The sequence below is a fragment of the Mastigoproctus giganteus genome, chromosome 1, assembly GCF_048544385.1.
Source record: "Mastigoproctus giganteus isolate SK-2022 chromosome 1, ASM4854438v1, whole genome shotgun sequence".
Lineage (NCBI taxonomy): Eukaryota > Metazoa > Arthropoda > Arachnida > Uropygi > Thelyphonidae > Mastigoproctus > Mastigoproctus giganteus.
In genome coordinates this window covers 214,883,634-214,906,560 of record NC_143575.1, presented here as the reverse complement: position 1 = coordinate 214,906,560, position 22,927 = coordinate 214,883,634, and the positions used below count along the sequence as shown (strand labels likewise).

Genomic DNA, 22,927 nt, shown 5'->3' with positions numbered 1-22,927 from the left:
TTCAGCAATTTCTCCTCCACTTTGCTCTCAGTTATTACAAAATCATTAAGCACACTGCTACAATTTGATAACCTTCTTCCATTTTCAAACTGTAATAATTCCTCACGTGTGAATGTAGATGCAAAATACTCATTCAGTTTGTTTGCTATCTGAGCAGGATCATCAACAGTCGAACCATCGATGTCAAGTGGACCAATCAGATTCATCCCCTTCCTTTTAGAGTTTATATAAGTAAAGAAATCCTTGCTGTTTTTCTTAGCATCTTTTGCCAAAGATTTCTCGTAATCCGCCTTCGCCTGCCGAACCTCCTTTGTGACCTGATTACAGACTAGCTTATATCTGCCACAGGCTTCTGCATCACCTGATAATTTATATGCATCCCATGCATTTTTCTTCTCTGTCACGAGTCTCATTAGTTCATTTGATAACCATTTAGGCCTAAACCTTGAACAATATTTCTTAATCGGTATGAAACTTTTAGTAGCTTCCACGATTAATTCCTTAAGTCATCATCAATGAAGTGGAATTGTGGTTTCAGGCAAAATGTGCGGACTTCTATGATCAATACATTAAACAACTGATCCATAGACGGGAGAAATGTGTTACTGTACATGGACAGTACATAGAAAAGGATTAAAGTTCCTGTGAAGTTTCACCTTTCTAGGGCTGTTATTTCTAGGTAAGGGTACAAACTTTTTTGCTACCCCCTCATATATTTAGATTTAAAAAGCTGGGGTGCTACAGTTCCGCAGTACCTACCAACGAGTTGCCCCTGGCTGTACTGCTGTACATAGTTGCAAGGGGCGCTAGACATATGTTATGCTCTGACGAGATGAATCCGAGGTGGGCTTGATTACGTCTTCATGACCCATTTTGTTTCTTAGAAGTGTCTTCATAACTTACTCGTAAAGCTGGGATTAAAATTTATTTACCATGCCACTTTTATTTTATGTTTAGATAGAGAATTTTCTAAATAATGTTACTTTGACATTTCAAGGCTCTTGACAGGGTCGATAATTTTTATTAAAAAAGTTGGAATAAAGCGAATTAGCTTCAAATTTGTTTTATATAATTGCCTTTTGTGCCTATTCTTGAGAATGTTTATATGAATTTCTGTAGTCCATTGTATCTAAAATATTTTTTTCTCTTTATGTAGTATGGCATATTTTTAAATTCATAATGGAATTATTGATGATATTTCATTTGCTGCTTAAATTTTTCTACATAAGAAAATTGGAATCCTATTCAAGCATACTAGTAAACTTCAAAATTATACATAAATGCTAAAAAATGCCTTGTAAAATTTTATGTGCAGGGAGTTAAAATCTTGTTTGAAGTTTTGTGACAAAAAGATAATACCAGTAATATTTAAGGGCTGATACAATTGGCCTTCATCATGGTCTTCATCTATCGAGACCTGATCTTTCCAAATCTTGAAGTTTTCTAGGTTTCGGGTAGTCATATTATAATCGTTTATGAATGTAGGAAAAAATAAAAATATTGCATTTCTGTACTACAGCTTATTTACATAGTATTCTACAAGTGTATTGTATGTCGAGAGAAAAGTAATATAGTCATGAAGAAGCATTTTATTGTACAGTACAGTAACAATAAATTATTTCCTTTTCCAAAATATGACGTATACAGTCGATGACCCAACTTAAAAACAAGTTTGTCACTATTTGTCTCCTTTACTGAAATCCAGTTGTCGAGTGTATTTAACAATTTATCATTTTTCAACATAGATAATGACCTGTGTATTTGATTTCAACCACCACCATCCTCTGGGCACTTATTTTTCTTTTAAGTAGTATATTTAACGGCAAATTCAGGCTAAATGAGCAGACACTTCTGACTATGGAGATTTTCCATGGTGTACGAATAGAGACCTTTTAACATTATTTTTTACAGGCTATCCTCGAAATAAACAAATAACTTTAGATTAACTTCAACATTTATTTCTACATGAACGTATTTGCAAAAACTATAGCAAGTATTTTTTTTGTTTTCCAGAAAACCACTGTTGCCTGAGTTCAAATAATAAATCTGAAAAATAAAGGAATTAATTAACAACTGAAATTAATGGAGTAAAATTTGAAAGAATAGAAGAATAAAAATATCTACCCATACCATGGGAAGTACTCTGTAGAACTCCACTCTAATGGCACAAATGTTGCCTGTAATCTAAGCAGAAGACCACAGAAGGACGTCCAATTGGCGAATGCACTAAAATCTGGCTTACTGGTGTGCTAGCTCACCAGTAAGCCAGATATCTCACTAGGTAGGCTTCAGCCTGGTAGAATACCATAGTCACCTAATATATTATAGTTGTTTTTTCAATCCCAGACTTGCTCAGTTTATTTATTTCTTATTGCTGTGGTTAGTTTGTTTATCAGTGATACATGTCATTAGGATTTTAAAAATAGATACTGTTTTACACCGAGTGGACAGAAATCATGGGATAACTACCTAGTAATGGGTAGACCCACCTTTCGCCCGGATAAGGGCAGTCACGTGACAAAGCATCAAGTCCACTAGTTCACAAAAGCTACACTTTTTTTCTGTTGGATGGCTGTTTTTTTACACCAAGATGTTAAAGAGGCTACAAGAGAAAGCAGTATTCCTGATCTTATTATCAGAAGTGATTCAGTCTATGTTAACAATCCTTTAGGTGGCAGTTATCAGTGTATTGGTGTGGGATTTATTTAAAGGGAAGGGATTGTGTTGCCACAAAGGTGATTATAATGCATTCAGGCATTTTTTAAACTCTTTTCAGTAGGACCAAGTAACGTCGCTAAAAAGTGTAAATGCCAAATGGGAAGTGTTCAGAGGGGTCATCATGGTGGCCACTAAGCATTTTTTTACCAACAGATGTTGTTCATGGTTTAGACCAAAATAGGTGTCAGATAAACTGTTGAGTTAGTAGCATAGAAGGAAAAGGCATGGAATAATTATAAATTGTCAGGGGATAACAGTCTTTATAGTAAGTAAAATGCAAGACAGCAAAATGCTAGGTCTTAAATTTGGGGAATAGCAACCCCAAAATAACCTATGGTGGGGTTGAATTAAAAGACAATAAAGGAAGAAAGGGATTTGGAGTTATGACATGGTCAGACAATGCAAGTAGGTGGCTAAGAGGGCCCACGGTGTCCTATCCATGATATGCTGGACATTTGCTTTTAGAGAAAGAAAGATTATAATCCCACTTCTAAGGAAATCATAAGACTACATTTGGAATCCTGTGTTCAAGTGAACTTCATGAAAGGGTCCAAAGATGGCAACATGCCTAGTTAGATTTGCAAAAGGGCACCCATATCGAGAAAAACTTCAAATATGTGGACTACAGAGCTTGGTAACTTGGCACTTTAGAGGAGACCTAATAAATGATTCCAGAACTAGGGGCCATAAATGCAAATTACAGAGGAAGAAGTTTAGACTAGACTGCAGGAAGTTTTCTTTTAGCTAGCGAGTTGTTGATTAATGGAATAAGCTGCCACCATGGTAGGTTGAGGCTGACAGCTTCGGGAGATTACAAAGGTCAGCTGTATAGATACCTACACAAGGAGGGAGTGAAATTGGTTGATCTGGCTGATACTAATACCAAATATAAACTAGTCTGTAGTCAAGTTGCACAGGAGGTTAGGCAAGCTAAGGCAGATTGTAAGAAGTTTTTGGCTCAGAATATAAAGAAAAGTGGCCAGTAAGTCTTTAGGTATGTTAAACACTAGAAAGAAAGAGCCAAATCATATTGATTTACTGGATATAAATGGCATAACTATTGATGATCTTTTAAAGATTGTTAAAGATCTTTTAAAACTGCCACACCTAAAAGTGAAACTGCCACACGTGGGACTGATGGAATCTATCCAATTATATTAAAAGAACCTGTAAAATAGGTAGTTAAACTTTTATCCATAATAATGAGACCATCATCCTTAGATTCAGGAGAAGTCCTTACAGATTGGGGATGTGCAGGGTATCTCCTATTCACAAGAGTTGTTCAAAGGATTAAGTGGGTAACTACAGATGTGTAAGTTTGGCCTCTGAAGAAAATAATGGCTTAAATAGTTAAGAAGAAATGCAAGATCATCTTGATGGTATTAGTATTAGCTATGGCTTATGCTGCACCAGAAAAAAAAGAAAAAAAAAGACAATTTAAAAAAATAAATAATTACAGAGACAGTCAAAATAACTGCACCCCAAATAACAAATTCTGTACTGATATCATGGATTATATGCTGTTTTACGTTTATTTTAAACTAAAAACCCCTCACTATGACTCCTAATGTTAATAAATCTCATTCAGAAAAGAAAAGAAGAATAACATTTAAGCTTAGTGATAAACTTGATATAATAATAGAAAATAGAACAAAGTAAGTAGAAGTATATTAATAGCAGAATATAACATTGGATTGCTAACATGTTTGTTTTTTATGTGTAGTTAATAAAATTGCATTTTTAATCTCTCTATTTCTTAATTAGCCTGATTATTTCTGTATTAAATATATTTCAAACAAAACTTTCTAGATAATGGAAAAATTGAAATAACAGCATCTTGAATCCTCAAAGGTGCCATTATTCTGAAAGTCTACTGTAATAAAGGAAAAGGAAGCAAACAACCTATGCATTTCCCTCCTCCCATAGGTAACTATCCAGCTGACCTTTGAATTTCCCCAAACTGTCAGCCTCTACCGCCCATGTAGGTAACTTATTCCAGTAATTTATAACTCACTGGCTAAAATAAAACTTGCTGGAATAAGTTTTATTTTAGCCAGATTTTATTTTATTTCCCCCCCACCACCCATAACTTGAAATTATGGCCCCTAGATCTAGAATCATTTATAACTGTGAAAATTTTGTTCTCATTCAATTTACTTATGCCTCTTAGAGCCTTAAAAACCTCAATCAAGTCTCCTCTAAGGTACCTAGTTTCCAAGCTCTATAACCCACATATTCAAAGACTTTCCTTATATGGACGCCCTTTTGCCAATCTCACCAGGCGAGTTACCCGTCTCTGGACCCTTTCAAGAAGCTCGGTGTCTTTTTTTGGTGCGGTCTCCACTCTTGAACACAGTATACCAAGTGCGGTCTAACAATAGCCTTATATAATGCAATTATGATGTCCTTATCTCTACTAGCAAATGTTCGGTAAATCATCGCTAGGACACCATGGGCCTTCCTTGCAACCTGTCTACAATGCTTGGAGAACTTCATGTGTGGCCATATCATAACATCCACGTCCCTTTCCTTCACTACCAGCTTCAGTTCAACTCCACTAAGTGTATAAGTTATTTTTGGGTTACTGTTCTCCAGGTGTAATAACTTACACTTTGCTGGATTAAAACATAGCTGCCATTTTTCTGACTATCCCTGAAGTTTATCTAGGTCACTCTGAAGAAGCTCTGCTTGGTGGTGATCATCAACTACTCTACTAATCTTTACGTCATCTGCAAATTTAGACATCATGCCCTCTTTCCCTTCATTGATGTCATTTATGAAAATCAAAAACAACAGTGGTCCTGATACTGATCCTTCGGGAACTCCATTTCTTACATCAACCCAATCTGAGGAATAACCATTTATCACAACCCTCTGCTTCCTGCCCTGAAGCCATCCTGCTATCCAGCTAAGGATTTTATCTGTGATTCCAACCTGTTCCAGCTTATAAAGTAACCGCTCATGTGGGACTGAGTCAAATGCTTTGCTGAAATCCAAATAAACAATGTTGAAATTATTCCCTAAATCTAGCTCATGAGTGACTGTCAAAATAGCCAACCAGATATGTTAAACTTGATTTTCCCTTTACAAAACCATGTGAGTATCCTTCAGAATACCAGTTCTATCTAAATGATCCTGAATTCCACCCTTGATCATTGCCTCCATTATTTTCCCTACTACTGAAGTTAGACTGACCAGTTGCTAATTTCCCACTTCACTCTTAGAACCACCCTTATGTATTGGAGATACATTGGCACTTTTCCAATTCAACAGAATCACTCCTGAGTGCAGCGATGCTCTCATAATTAGCCTTAATGGTTAAATGCACTCACTTGCTGCCTCCCTTAAGATTATAGGATATATGCCATCAACCCCAGGAACCTTACTGTCCTGTAGGATAAAAAGTTTTTTCATTTAAATAATAATGTGAAATTTCAGTATCATTAATCACATATTTTTAAACTTCACTGCCACAATTTCTCATTGACATAAAGGGTTTTTCTTCTGTAAATATCGATGCAAAGTAACTGTTGAGTTCATCTGCAATATCAGCTTGGGTACCTAATGTCCCATGTCCATTACATAAGGGTCCAATCTGGTTTGTCCTTCTCTTCTTTGAATTTATATATATGAAGAATTCCTTTCCCCCACTTTTTTGCTCTCTTTGCCATCAATTTCTCATAATCTGCTTTTGCCAGCATAACCTTTTCTGTGGCACTATTTCAGATCACTTTGTAGCTGCTATATGCTTCAGTACTTTTTATCGCTGTGTAACTTTTCCATGCTGTCTTTTTCTGCTCAGGTAATCTAGCAACTTCATTATTCATCCAACTTATTAGCATTGGCAATATTTGCTGATGCTATCGAGGCAGTGTTAGGTGGGTTGGAAAACTGCTAGCTTGGGGGGGGGGATTCACAGACTAATAGATTAATAGTAGCTTTAGGCAGAAGTGAAAGTGATTCTTGCACTGCTTCTATTGGAATGAACAGCAGCCTGGAAAGCGAGGTGTTAGGGATTTCAAGGACTGCTGAGAGTAATCGTGGAACAAGTAAATACATGGGCTGTGTTCAGGTAACTAAGAGTAAGAACAGGTGCATTTATACTTGCATGTACACCAGTGCTAGGAGTATAGTAAATAAATTTGAGGTGCTGGTCAAGACATCAAAGGCAGATATTGTTGGGATATCAGAGCCGTGGTGTCACACAAATATAAGAAATGCAGAATTGGAATTTGGGAAGTACAATGTGTACAGGAAGGATAGAAGGGAAGGAGGGGACATGCTGTTATTGTAGAAACACATAAAATCTAAGGAAGTGCATTCAGTTGGCATGGATGGACAGTGCAGTGTTGAGTCAGTTTGGTGTGACATAAGCACTGGGAAAGCAAAATTGAGAGTAGGAGTGTGTTATAGGACTAATGACTCTGATGAGTACAATGAACAACTGTACAGAGAAATAGTGGGGCAGTAAGTCAGATTGTCTTATAATGGGGGATTTTAACTTCCCAGATATAGACTGGAACTTTTGTGTTGGTCACTCGCACACCGGTAAGACTTTTGTGAATTTATTGGATGATTGTTTTCTGCAGCAGCATGTTCAAGAGGCAACTAGAGGGAGTAATACTCTTGATCTGATTATCAGCAGTGATTATTCATGCATTAAGGATCTGCAGATAAAGGAACCACTAGGCAGCAGTGATTACAGTGTACTGATGTGGGATTTACTCAAAGATGTATTGACCATCAGAGGTAAAGGGAAGGGCTTTTGCTTGCATAAAGGTCACTACAGTGGTCTCAGACAGTTTTTAAATTCTATACAGTGGGACCAACTGATGATGTTGCCAACAGCAAATTCTAAATGGGATGCATTCAAGGAATTAACCTTGGAAGCTACTAGGCTTTTCATACCAACTAAGAAATACTGTTCAGGGTTTAGGCCTAAATGGATGTCAGATGAACTGATGAGACTCGTGGCAGAGAAGAAAAATGCATGGGATGCATATAAATTATCAGGAGACACAGATGACTATGGTAGATATAAGATAGTCTGACAAGTCACAAAGGAGGTTAGGCAAGCAAAGGTAGATTATGAGAAATCTCTTGCAAAGGATACAAAAAAAAAAACAACAGTAAAGACTTCTTTACTTATGTGAGCCCTAGAAGGAAGGGGATGAATCAGATTGGTCCACTTGATATCCATTGTTTGATTGTTGATGATCCTACTGAGATAGCTGACAAACTGAATGCGTATTTTGCATCTACTTCACACATGAGCAGTTATTAAGGGAGAAGAATGCCAGAAGTTTATCAAACTGTAATAGGGAGCTAAAGAATTTTGTATTAACTGAGAGCAAAGTAGAGGAGAAATTGTTGAAGTTAAACTTAAACATAAGGAAGGCACCTAGAGTGGATGGGATCTATCCAGTTATATTAAGGAGGCAGCAAAGGAAGTAAGCAGGCACTTAGCCATGGTTATGAGGGTAACCTTGGACTAAGGGAAGTCCTCATAGACAAGAGATATGCAAATGTATCTCCACTTCAGAAAGGGGGATCGAAAGGTGACATGAGTAATTACAGGAATATTAATTTAACTTCTGCTCTGGGGAAAATAATGGAGTCACTGGTTAAAAAAGCATTGCAGGATCATCTAGTCAAGACTGCAGTTACAGTTCAGACACAACATGGGTTTGTTAAGGGGAAGTCTTGTTTGACCAGTTTGATTGGAAACTATGATTTGATCACAAAGGAACTGGATGCAAAAAATAATTTTGATATCATATACTTGGATTTTAGGAAAGATTTTGATACTGTTGCACATGGAAGACTACTGTACAAGTTGGAGCAGTATGGAATTAAGGGCAAGTTGCTGCTTTGGATAAAGGGATGGTTGAGTGGGAGAAGACAGAAGACTTTAATCAAGTCACAACGGTGGTTATGCAGGCAAAGGCAGATTACGAGAAATCTTTGGCAAAGGATGCAAAGAAAAACAGCAAAGAATTCTTTACTTATGTAAACTCTAGAAGGAAGGGATGAATCAAATTGGTCCACTGGTACACAAGAGTATTTTGCATCTACATTCACACACGAGGAGTTATTCAGGGAGGGGAATGCCAGAGGTGAATTAAACTCTGGCAGTGAACTAGATGATTTTGTAATAACTGAGAGCAAAGTGGAGGAGAAATTGTTGAAAATAAACATAAGAAAGGCACCTGGGATTGATGGGACTGATCCAGTTATATTAAAGGAGGCAGCAAAGGAAGTAAGCAAACCCTTAGCCATAATTATGAGAGCTTCCTTGGACTCAGAGGAGGTACCCATGGACTGGAGATGTATAAATGTGACCCCAATTCACAAAGGAGGATCAAAGGGTGACACAATTAATTGTAGACCTGTTAGTTTAACTTCTGTTCCAGGAAAATTAATGGAGGCACTGGTTAAAGGGAATAACTTTGATATCATATATTTGGATCTTAGAAAGGCTTTTGATACTGTTGCACATGGAATACTGCTGCACAAATTGGAGCAGTGTGGCATTGGAGGCAAATTGCTGCAATGGATAAAGGGATGGTTGAGTAGGAGAAGACAGAGTGGTAATCAATGGACACTGCTCTTTGTGGACAATTGTTATTAGTGGAGTCCCTCAGGGTTCAGTGTTGGGTACATTGTTGTTTTTTGTATTTATTAATGATATTGATGATGGTATATCAGGCTTAATGTCCAAGTTTGCAGATGTATGAAGGTTGGCAGGGTTGTTAATGACACTAATGACAGTACACTGCTGCAACATGGTCTAGGAAAGTTGAGCAGATGGGCTGAGAGGTGGCAACTGAAGTTTAACATTGACAAATGTAAAGTACTGCATATGGGAAGCAGTAACCCCAGAGTAACGTATCACCTGTGTGGTACTACACTGACAGTGGCGGAGAATGAAAAGGACCTGGGGGTAATTGTGCAGGCAGATTTTTTCCGAGCAGTGCAGACGGTCTGCAAGTGTAGCTCATGGTGTCTTGTCAATGATATACAGGAATTTTTCTAGCAGGGATAAGGAAGTGATTATCCCCTTGTATAAGGCAATGGTTAGACCACACCTTGAATATTGTATACAGGTCTGGAGCCCTCATTTTAGGAAGGAGGTAGAGGTACTGGAACGAGTACAGAGAAGGGCAACAAGATTAGTGAAAGGAACAAAGGGTTGCTCTTAAGTTTTGCAAATTACAGTGTCTGGAGACTAGGTACCTGCAAGGTGATCTGATTGAGGTGTATAAAGCCTTGAATGGTTTGAACGTGCTCAATGCTGATGCAATTCTTCTCCTTGCTCAGAATAATAGCCTTGGAGGGCATAAATTCAAATTGAGGTAAGGCAGTTGTAGGATAAATGTGCAGAAGTTTGCGTTTAGCCAACGTGTGGTTGATTGCTGGAACAAACTTCCATCTGTTGCTGTAGAAGTTGATAGCTTAAATAGATTCAAGGCAGAACTAAACAAACATTTGGCGTGGATGGGTGAAATTAGGTTTTTTTTTGGCTGATGCTATATAAGCTTGCATCATGTGCCTTTATTAATTCTAAAGATAGAGAGTGATAATCAATGGACACTGCTCTTCGTGGACTAATGTTATTAGTGTTGTTCCCCAGGGGTCCCATTGCTATTTCATCAATGATATTGATAAAGGTATATCAGGCTTAATGTCCAAGTTTGCAGACAATATGAAGGTTTGTAGGGTTGTTAATGACTGTAAGGACAGAATGCTACTGCAAGAGGATCTGTAAAAGGTGAGCAGATGGGCTGAGAGGTGGCAACTGAAGTTTAACATTGACATATGCAAAGAACTGTGTGGTACTACACTCAGGCTAGTGGAGAATGAAAAAGACTTGGGAGTAATTGTGCAGTTAGATATGAAGTTTTCCGAGCAGTGCAAAAAGGCTGCATGATTAGCTCATGGGGTCTTGTCAATGATATATAGTAATTTTGCTAGCAGGAATAAGGAGTGATTATCCCCTTGTATAAGGTAATGGTCAGGCCACACCCTGAGTACTGCATACATGTCTGGAGGCCTCATTTTAGGAAAGATGTATTGCTGCTGGAACGAGTACAGAGAAGGGCAATGAGATTAGTGTGTGGAACAAAGGGTTGCTGTTATCAAGAAAGTCTTAAGTTCTGCAAATTGCAGAGTCTGGTGATGAGGCACCTGCATAGTGATGTGATTGAGGTGTATAAGGCCTTGAATGGTTTGAGCAAGCTGATGGGATTCTCCCTCTTGCTCAGGTTCTGCAACTGCTGAAATTTGCTTTTAGCCAGCAAGTGGTTGATTGCTAGAACAAGCTTCCATCTGTCATTGTGGAAGTTGACAGCTTAAATAAATTTAAGGCTGAACTAGACAGACTTTTGGAGTGAACGGATGGGTGAAATGGGAAGTTTTTTTTTTTTTTTTTTTTGCCAATGAACTTGCTTTCTTGCCTCATATGCCTGTATTAATGTTAGTGCTAACTTGGAATCCTCCTCATTGACTATTTTTTTAATGGTATATACTCATTCAAGCCTTCTGTGATTAATGTTTTAAAAGTATACCATAATTCAATTGTATTCACTCTCTGTGCGATTTCTACCCAGTTAATAGAGGCCATGTAGCACCTTAAGGCATCGTAATTTTCTTTTCTGATATTATAACCCATTTCTTTGCCTTTAACTACTGCTACCTCTCTCTTCAACATCTACCGTAGAACTTTGTGATCACTTCCTGCTACTGGTTCCTTTACTGTCAACCCTATGTTATCTGGTTGAATATTCTAGAGACGTCATCATCACCAGAAGATGAGATCTGGAATATTCTTTTCCCTAGTACTTTCCCTAACATGTTGGTACAAATGAAAATCATCTAGTTGATTTAAAAATTTTGTCCCTGATGTAGAGTTTCCTTCGCATTTGCTCCAATCAATTAAAGGCAACTCATAATAAAACATTCACTCTACTTGCCCATTTCATTTGCACGTAGAGGCTCTCATCATAATCTTCACAATCACCTGGCCTGTAGATTTATCCCACTCTCATACCTTTTGCTTCCAACTATCCCACACCATTCAGATTCTATACTAGCATGCGAAATGTCTGAATCTGGGAAAGTTTTCATTGCATTCAGGCTGCTTTTGACAAGAAGCATGACTCCACCACCCATTCTATCTGCTCTATCTTTCCTAAGTACATTATACATACTGTACTGAAACTCATCATTCCCTACCTCCAAGTGGAACCACATTTCCGTAAGCCCTATTATGTCAGCATTACTTGTCCTAACCAGCAGTTTGAACTAATTTTATTGATGACGTGTCTGACTACCCTGACTTGCCCCAGTTAACTACCCTGACATGCCCCTTAAAGTTATTTAAACTCGCTTCCCTGGCATTATCTATCCTCATTTTAAACGTTTCTGCCCTCAGAAAATCTTGCTAATATGTTCTGTTGCGGTAATAAACAAGAACTCTTGAGGTTTTGGCAAGCGTTACTTTGACCAATATTATCAGATAAGCACGTAACTATATTTACCCTGTGCCCCAAACTAGCAGTGTCCCTGAACCTTTAAGGTATCCTCAATAATACTGGCATAAACCCTTCCACCATCTTTGTTCAAATGTATCCTGTCTCTACAAAACAGATTCCTTCTACCCACAGGTGCGGGCCAAGCTGATAAAAAAAAATTTGCCCTCAAAAGCTTTGCGGGGTTCAAGTCTTGAGTTAATCCACAAGGCTTTTAGCCTATAATCCCTCCTATCGTGTCTGGCAGAACTGTAGACACATAGACATTGTGCCCTAACTCGCAGAATTTCTTTGGCATGGTCCTATATTTGTCTTAACAAGTCATGTGTGCTTAATATTATTAGTCCCCACGTGAATAATAATATTCTCTTTACCCCCCTTAAAATCTGAGTCTGTTGGTGATATCATTAATTGTTGCTCCTTGGCAGACATAACCTGGTTCTAGTCCATCTATCCTTATTACAAAAAATATTTCCCATTTTGCTGAGAATGGAGTCTCCTAATAGAACTAAGTCCTTTTGAACCAGAGTAGTTTGCACTTTGTTATTCTGTTCTGGGGCCTGAATCAGGAGTCACTTGGTAGATTACTAGAGTCTTGAGTACTACATCACTTGGTAGATTACTAGAGTCTTGAGTACTTAAGTACTACATCACTTGGTGGATTACTAGAGTCTTGAGTACTTGATGAGCTCCCAGTTACATTATTCTCAAGAGCAAGCACCCATTTTTTCAGTGGCTCATTGTTCCAACAATGTACCAAATTTTATCTTAAGATCAGTATATTCTGTACAACAGTGACAAAGAAAATGATTGCCAGGTGAGCTATGATTGTCCACTTGGTCAGCCTTGGAATATGCCACAGGTTCTGCAAAGGATGAAATCACGACTCACCCAGCAATTGCCATCGGCTATTTCTATATGAGGCATGATACCCTCTGATGAAGTGTTCAAGGCAGATCTTGTAATAACCATTGTAAAATATACTAAAAATCAATGAAAGTAACATTCAAAACAATATATTTATAATATTATAAAAATCAAGCTATTACAGGAAAAACAAACTTATATCAGAATAAACTACAATATACTAAATAAATTATTTCAAAGTAATATTCAAAACTGTGTAATTCTACTCTACTCCACTAATCGCCTCTAATCTATAATTCTTTGTAATTACTATGAAGAGCACCACCAAGATATGTCTGTTCACCACGAATGCCAACCAGAATTGATAGGAGTGATGCCATAAGGCAATCACAGCATGTATTTGTTAATGGTGGATTATGCCTGACCATTGATTAACTACTATGATATTGTCACATGTATGATTTTTGTATAAATTGGAGCATTTTGGCATTACGAGCAAGTTGGATAAAAGGATGGTTAAGTGGTAGGAGACAAAAGTGGTTATAAATTGCCACTGCTTTTCATGCACCAGTTTGATGAGTGAAGTACCACAGGGGTCAGTGTTGAGCTGTTACTGTTTTTAATATTTATTAATAATATCAATGTAAATACTTCAAGTTTGATGTCTAAGTAGGTAAGAATTTTTTGATGATACAAAGATGGGCAGTGGTTAATGACAGTAATCAGGGTATGCCACTTCAAGGAAACCTAGATAAACTAAGTAGATGGGCTGAAAAGTAGCAACTGAGGTTTAACACTGATAAATGCATGGTACTGCATGTGGGTAGCAGTAATCCTAGAATAACATACCGTTTAGGTGGTACCAAACTTGGGATGATAAGGAAAAAGACCTGGGGGTAATTGTACAGTTCAACATGAAGTTCTCTGAACAATATAAGCAGACTGCTGGAACAGCTCACAGGGTTTTGTATGAATTTTAACACAATTATTATTTGGATAGTTCATTAGTATTTAAAATGATATACTTTATTAGAACAGATTATCCTATTATATAAAGGTAATGGCTAAGCCACATCTGGAATACTGCATACTGGTTTGGAAATCTCATTTTAGGGAGGACATGGATCTTTTGATACAGAAGAAGATGCAGAGAAGAGCAACAAAATTAGTTGAGGAGCACAAAAGGATATTTTTACCAAGCAAGACTGGGGTTCTGTAAATTGCAATCTCCATGGTGACCCAACTGAAATGTATAAGGCTTTGAAAAGATTACGTAAACTAAATGTTAATGGTTGATGGTATCTTTATTATTTTTCAGATGACATAAACATACAAGGGAACATAAATATAAATTGAAAAAGGATTATTGTCAAATAGATGTATAGAAATTTGCATTCATAAGTGTCAGAACAAACTTTTTTGTCTAGTGTTGTGGAGGTGGGTAATTGATATAAATAAATTTTAGGAAGGTTTTGACAAATTATTGGCAGGAATCAGCAAAGGAAGTGAATAAATTTTTTTGGCTGGTGTTGTATGACATCATGCTGCCAATACTAGCACTAATCTTTTTTGTTGTAGACTATCAAAATTGGTATTTGTGTATTAACTGATGTGCAAGTAATAAAATTTTCTAAGCTCAATTTTTTGATGTCTTCAGAGCAATTTTGGAGTGGATTTCAGCTGATGCTTTCCAATTTTTAAATTTCAGTTGGTTTTATATGAATTTTAACACAATTATTATTTGGATAGTTCATTAGTATTTAAAATGATATACTTTATTAGAGCAGACATTAGTTTTATGTAGCCATGATTTGAATCATCAGTAAGTACAGTCACAAATGAACCTCTCTGAATACTTTTAATAACTTCATCAGCTCTATTGAGAATATTATATTTATTATAATTTCTTCAAATTTAGTTCTTGAGCAGCTAAACTGAGAATCATAGAATTTTTTTTTTTTTTTTTTTTTTTTTTGTTAAACCACAAGGTTATTCCATTGATTTGAAGTTTCAGACAAAAATAGCATTGTTATGTTTTTTTTTTGTTTTTTTTTAAAGTAGTTTGTTCAGTTACTGATGTGTTGCCACCACCTGAGATGGTAAATGGTAATTTATACGAGGAACAGAAAGCTACGTTTTCATTTGCTTCCTGCCTTAGAAACAGAGTTTTTTAAAAATGAACACAGTTCCAGGAAATACCAATATTCAAGATTGGATTCACTATTCTTCAGAATGCAGCAAAAAGTGGAAGGTGTATTTGTCTGTAGCATACCAATAAATATGTATATCTTTCAATGTCATAGAAGTTAAATGCAGCTACATTTTCTGTCTTCTGACTTCATTATAGATATTTTTCATAATATCAAAAGAGTTGGGTGTAATGGTCTCTACGAAAGTAGATTACCAGTAGCTTGAAATCATGGACTGTCTCTGTGAAATGGAAATGCAAATCCCATCCCCCATTTTTTTGCTATTGTAACTACACATAGGCCTTATTCATTTTTGCTTTTTTCCTACACATGTACAGAATTATTACATTTCTTATCTGTACAGCACTTGTATATCAAATTTATTATAATTTTTATGGTAAACCATATATAATAATATTATTATATAAAGAATAAGGTCTAAAGCCTGTATGCTTCATTATCTCCTTTAGGAAGAAAATAAACAACAAGATTACTTAAAAGAGTTAGTGACAATAAAAACAAACAAAAGATGCAGCTTAGCTGAAATATATATATTTTTGTATGGTAGATGAAGTGCATAATAGCTTAGTATTACTAGTAGTTTTTTACAATGAAATAATAATATTATAAGTTAAAGGTTTTTCTTTTTAATTTTAGGTAGTTCTGTTATTCCAGGACATACAGCAACTTTCTCTTCACAGCCTGGATTTATTTTCTCTGGTGATGATTTCTATCTGCTGTCTTCTGGATTGGTATGTTTACCAGATTTCACTATTAATGATGGGTATTAATGTAGATGTAAATTAATTGTGATAAAATAAACAGTTTGATTGTACTGGAGTGTATGTGGTGAAATAAGCTAATTAATTAGGGATACTTGTATATATTTGCTAAATAAATAGTCTGCAAGTAAAAGTCTACGCTGAAAAAATGTCTTCATTAGTTAGTTAGTGCATGGGTGTGTCATTTAAAAAAGAAAAAACTTGTTGCTACTCATCAGCCAGATTGCCTCATCATCATTATCAGCCATTTTCAATCCACTTCAGGATGAAGGCCTCTCCAGCAGCTTTCCAGTTCCTTCTGTTTTGTGCGATGGCCATCCATTTACTACCCACAAACTCATGAATTTCATCTATCCATCTCCGCCATTGTCTTCCAGGTTTTCTTCTAGCTCCTCTTGAGTACCATTCTGTTATTTTCTTAGTCCATCTGTCATCATGTCTTCGAGCTATGTGTCCTGCCCAAGACCATTTTAGTTCTTTAGTTTTGATAAGAATGTCCTTTACTTGAGTTTGCTGCCTAATCCATGTGTTTCTCTTATCTAACGGTCTGATTCCCAATATAATTCGTTCCATTCTTTGCTGTGTAGTTCTCAGCTTCTCTTCCATTCTTTTGGTGAGTGCCCAAGTTTCACTTCCATAAGTCATGGTGGAGAGTATACATTGGTTCATTATTTTACGTTTCAGACAAACTGGGATATTGCTCCTTAGTATGCGACTATATTTCCTGAATGCTATCCATCCAAAATTTATTCTTCTCTTGACTTCCAGCCATTTATCATTATTACAGCTAATGACTTGTCCCAGATAAGTATAACTCTACTTTTTCAATTACTGCTCCTTCAATCATTATGTCCATTTCTGTGGCATACTTGTTCGTCATTACTTTTGTTTTAGCCATATTCACCTTTAGTCCAAAATCCTTACTAACTGTGCATAACTGATTAAGATTTTCCTCTAATTCTTTGGGATCGTGACTTATGACCACAATGTCATCTGCAAATCTTAAATGGTTTAAGTATTCTCCATTCACATTGACTCCTTTCTGCGACCAGTCTAATCTTCTGAAAGCTTCCTCAAGGGTAGCAGTAAACAGCTTCAGAGATATTGTGTCTCCTTGTCGAACTCCTTTCTCGATTTTAAATTTCCTACTGTCTTTGTCTAGTCTAATAAAGGAGGTAGCGTTCTCATATATTTTCTTCAAAATCATAATATATGGGGTATCTATGCCTTGTCTTTGCAGTGCCCGGAACATTGCCTTATGCTGTATGGAGTCAAGTGCCTTTTCATAATCCACAAATGCCAGGCATAATGGTGTTTTATATTCATTTGCTTTCTCCAATAGCTGTGATATTATGTGAAGGTGATCCATAGTTGAGAATCCTGTCCTAAAGCCAGCTTGCTCCTTCGGTTGATTCTCATCAAGTATTCTTTCTAATCTGTTATTAATGTGAACAATTTGTAGATATGGGATAACAAGCTAATTAGTCTATAATTTCCAATTTCTGATTTATCTCCTTTCTTATGCAGCGAAACTATGATTGCATTGTTCCACTCCTTAGTCGTCACACCTTTTCTAATGCATTTTATGTAAATGCAAATGCATTTACATTTAATGTAAATTATTATAAATTTATTATTATAATAAATGTAAATTACATTTATAATTGTTATTATAAATGTAAATGCATTTCTAATGCATTTACATTTATATAATTGTGAAGAGTCTTGCCAGTTTTTGTGTCATGTCTCTTCCTCCCAATTTTAACAACTCTACAGTAACTTCATCTTCCCCCGGGGCTTTCTGATTCTTCATTTTCTTCAACGCATGTTCTTCCTCATCAGGAAGAATATCGGGTATGTTGTATGTGTTACTAATTTGCGATCCATCTTCCCCACTGCTGGCATCATTCCTTTGCTCCTTGTATAATTCTCTATAGTAGTCTTCTGTTATTTGAATTATGCCTTCTCTGCTATTTATAAGTACACCATTGCTATTCTTCAGTTTCAGTATCATTTGTTTTTCTGTATTACTGCTGATTTAAGTTCTTTGTTTTCCTTTAATGCTTGTTCTACTTTTCTTGTGTTAAATCTTCTTATATCCTCTCTGAGTCTCTTTCTAATGGCTTTGCATAACTCAGTATACTGAATTTTCTCTTTGCCAGTGTTTATCTTGCTCTTCATTTGTCACCTTTGGTTCATCACGACAAGTTTTTCTTGACTAATTTTTTCTTCTTTGAATTTCTTTCTACCTATAGGTTTCTTGGGCTTTATCACTTTCAGAAAGTTGTAATATTCCTCATCGATATCTTGGTCCTGAGCAGTCTGCAGAAGCTCAAACTTGTTAAGTTCCAGTACATACTGTTTTTTCTCCTCTTTTATCTCAAAGACCATATTATTTACTCGAGTCAGTTTTTTCCTTTCTTTTCTTACATTTATATCAGGTGTGCATCTTACCATTCTGTGATCACTTCCAACATTTACATTATTCAGGACAGTAACATCATTCACAATATATCTTCTGTTAGTGAGGATGAAGTCGATTTCATTAGTTGTTAATCCATTTGGACTCTTCCATGTCCACTTTCTGTTCACCCTTTTCTTGAAAAAAGTGTTCATTACTGAGAATCCTCAAGATTCTGCAAATTCCACAAGTCTTTCATTTCTTTCACCAATTCCAAAATTTCCTATAGTTCCCCTTTCTGTGCTGTTTTGTCTCTTTCCAACCTTAGCATTGAAGTCCCTCGTAATGATAGTGTAGTGGGTTTTCTGCTCATCTAGAAGACCCAGTTTCGGTGTACATTTCTTCAACTTCTTCATCATCATGACCCGATGTTGGTAGTAGCCTTGACACCCTTGGTGATGTGCTTTTGAATTCCAAAATGTTGTTTTTTATATGTTTATGGACTAGAAAGCCAACTCCATCTTTGCTCCTTTCACTGTTTCCATTGTGTACAGCAGATTTCCATTTGATAAACTTATAAGTGATTCATTTCTTCTTGTTTCAGCCAAACCGATTATATTCCAATTCACCTTTTCTAATTCCTTTTCCAGCTCTAATATCCTGTTTTCACCGATGAGCGATCTTACGTTATAACAGGCCAAGTTCAGTTTCCATGCATGGCAGCCCGGTCGTACCCAGAGATTCTTAGCACCCTCTGCTTCCACTCTGTTCCTCTAGCTGCTGTAAGAGGGGGAGTGAAAGCCGCTGGGGACTGAGGGCCATTTGTTTCATCATGCTGCCATGTGCTGGAGGGTTTGGTCTTTTCCTCTTCACGCTGACCAGGCGTCTTGAAGAGAACCACCTACACGCTTGTTGCTACCTAACTGATGTAACAGGGCTTACCATTGAGAAGGCGTGCATGAGTGGATTTTAGGGAGGCAGGCCAACCGGACTTCTCCTAAATCTTCTGTAATAGAAAGATATTGGATTCATTAGTGTTTTAGACTGAGTGTCTGATAACACACATAATACCTGTTCCTCCTCTAAGCCAGATTGCCTACTCAACTGTAACCCACAGTAACTTTCAAGATAAGTGATTGCTTTGATTTCATTATTAGAATTTAATGATTAACCAATAATTAGTGAGAAAACAGTTGCATTTTGTGCTAAGCTAGGAATCCTGCTAAACCTAACTCTTTAGAAATAGTTAATTTACCTTCTACTGGGTGTGTTGGTAGTAAACTTCCACCAAAAAATAATTAAACTTAAAAAAATGTTGTGTCTATTAAAATTAATTAATTCGGTGTCCTTTTTTCTGTTCCTCCAATATTGTTGGTACTTTTGATGCAATGATTGCATTAGAATTGGAGAAATCTGGCTGTAAAAAAACTGAGATATGTCACTATTGAGTGGAAAAAGTTCACCACATACATGCCCACTGCTCTTAACAAATTCATGAAACAGTAATAAATGTCCATTAGAGACAACAGTCACTCTGCAGTATTCACATCACTTTGTGTTTTGATTACATATTTTTATCATTTCATGTGAGAGTTGACAATTTAAAGTTGTCATGTGACCACACAAAATGTAAAAACATTTTAAGTGCAATAATTAGCATGCAGTAATTTAATTTTTTACTGTTAGTGGATTTTATCATCTGTATGATTGATTGAGCAAGTTGAATTTTTATTCCAATTACTATGTTTTATATTTACATAATAATTTCTAATTATTTGTTTCTCAGTTTTATTTTCTCTTTTTTCTTGTATCATCTGGGTTTATCAATTTTGATCATGTTGCAATTTGTTTAGGAACATATCTAAGTTTTGTAAATGAATTTAACATGTTTACACTTGTTCCAGTGTTCTTTCACATCTAGTCACATGGTCAGAGAATCTCCATTTTAAAAACTTATAATAACAGTATTTATGAAAATAAATTTCTTATTGTTTTTGTTGTTTTTTTTCATGGTCAGTGATATGATGTAGTCTGTGCCAATAAAATATCTTATCCAGAATCACAGCAGTTATTTTTTTTTTAAAAAATGCATTTATTCCATTTTGTTTCAGTTTTGCACCAGTTTTTGAAAGCTTGTGTATAATATGGCTGCCAATAGACATTTTTTTTTTTTTTCTATTAAATTTTTCTATCATATCAAGTACACATCAAAGAAAGATGCTATAACCAATATGATTTTCAAAATAAATTGGTCAACTACTGAGTGCCGGGCACTCAGGATGAAGGGTCCATAGTCACGAATGGTTGTTAGTGTAGTATCTCAAATAGAGAGCTTTATGCTAACTGAAAAAAGTTTCTAGTACCCTGGCTTGGCCTAAAACTGAGGGACTAACAAAAACGTTGTCTATTTGTCTTTCCAGTTGTTGTGAATGTCAAGGGTGGGAGAAGCGACTCCGACTTCTTCCTGGAGAAGCGATTGGCAGGTGAGAGCCGTGCAAGACTCTGTGCAGGCACCTCCCCACCACCGCCGCCTCAACACTGACTCTCTGAGTACCTCCTTGCCGGGACAACTCCAGCTTAGAAAATTGTTAAAAAATACTTCTTGTTGCAAATTTATAAATGACCTTTATAAAATTATTAACTAACTATTTAGCAACCTTTTTGTCATCAAAAAGAGAGTTACTTAGTACAAAGAAGTGCACTCATCGAAGTCCAATAAAAAATTGTTTTTTTAATTTGAACACAAAAAGTAAATGATGGATTTCAGTCGGAATAGTTTTCCCTTGATAAGCATTGAATAAAGCATAGCTAATGTGATTTTTAAATTTTTAGCTCTATTAGTGATGGAAATAGAGGGGGAGGGACACGAAAATTACTTACATTTTCCTGTCTGGCACCACTAATTTTAATTTTAAAAATATTTTAAAATTATATTTTAGACCTACTTGTTGAGCTCTTTCCAACGGTCTATAATAAGCTATAGGTTGTTGACAACATTTTTTGTCCCCCCCACATTTACCCCCCATTTCTCAGACAGATTTTTGTCAATGACGATCAATATGGCATTATGTTGGCCCACATGATGTACAAACCCATGCAAAATTTCAAGTCAATAGGTTGAATGGTTCCAGAGATACAATGCTAGGACAGACAGACGGACAGACAGACAACCGAGTGACATTATAATGATGAGGCGCCTCCGTAGCCAGGTGGGAAGGAGCAGCAGTGCGTAGCACACGCTTCTTGATTAGACCGGGGTTCGAGCCCGTCACCACCAAATACGGAAGATGTGGGAAGGTCAGGGAATGACCACCGCATATCCTGGAGCAATATGGCCTTAGCTGCTAATGCTCCTGAATAACAAACAACAAACATTATAATTGTCCTTCGTTAGACTACGGACCCCAAAAAGTAAGTTTTTTGAGTAGTGCCCACTTTTTATTTTTCACTTAATTGTAAAGTGCCACAAAGTTTTCTGTGTGGCTCCAGTTTGTCAGTTTAAAATACATTTGCCAATACATATTCTTATTAAAAAATCACATTTATTCCATTTTGTTTCAGTTCGACACCAGTTTTCAAAAGCTTATAATATGACTGCCAATAGACATTTTTGCTATTAGATTTGTCTACTGTATAAAGTACACAACAAAGAAAGATGCTATAACAACATGATTTGCAAAAAAAAAAAAAAAAAAAAAAGAAGAAGTTTTTTGATTAGTGCATGGTTTTTTCTTTTGCACATAATGTAAAGTAGAGCTGTGGAGTTTTCTGTTTGGTAAACGTTTGTCAGTTTAAAATTTTCCTAGAAGTTTTGCAACAAGTTCAGATTAAATCCGAAGAAAGGCTGTATAATAATGTTTTTCGAAAAACAATTTGTTTTAAGTAATATGCAGTATTTTTATATTCCAAAATGAAAGAGGTTGAAAGACTCATAAATTCAACTTAGCTCTGATTTTTATAAGATTATAATGCAGCTTCCAACAGATAATTTTCCTAGAAATTCTGTTAGGTCAAATATCAAAGAAAGATGTTGTAACAATGTGGGTTTCAAAAAGAAAAACGTTTTTTTAGTATTTTGAGTAGCAGATACTTTTTTTTTTTTTTTTGACCAAAACTATTTTTCTGTTTGACACCAGTTTTCGGAAATTTTCAGCTTTTTTTTTGATTTTGTGCCTAATGTAAGATGAATACAGTTTTTTGTTCTGAATCGATTGTGATACAGCAGTTAATAGAAATCACATTTGTTACCTTTGGGTACATTAGTTCTCCAATGAAATGTAAATCTGTCTTTGTACACACCTAAAAAAAGTGACTATGGTAAACAAAAAAAAAAAAAAAAAGTAACAGTGCAAACTAGCTATGTTGGAAACATGGAAATATCTCAAAACCCAGTTTTTTGCATTGCTCAGTAAACCAAAAAAGTTTCAGGACTTTTTTTTT

At 36.1% G+C, this 22,927-nt stretch overlaps 1 protein-coding gene across 1 annotated transcript in view; it reads left to right on the top strand.

Annotated features, from left to right (window-relative positions):
- The window catches only part of lama (phospholipase B domain containing lamina ancestor), an 83,945-nt gene that overhangs the window by 17,007 nt on the left and 44,011 nt on the right, over positions 1 to 22,927 (top strand). Inside the window, exon 5 of the mRNA XM_090368708.1 lies at positions 15,962 to 16,056. Within this exon, the coding sequence (XP_090224834.1) occupies positions 15,962 to 16,056 (95 nt within the window). The remainder of the gene's footprint in view (positions 1 to 15,961; positions 16,057 to 22,927) is intronic.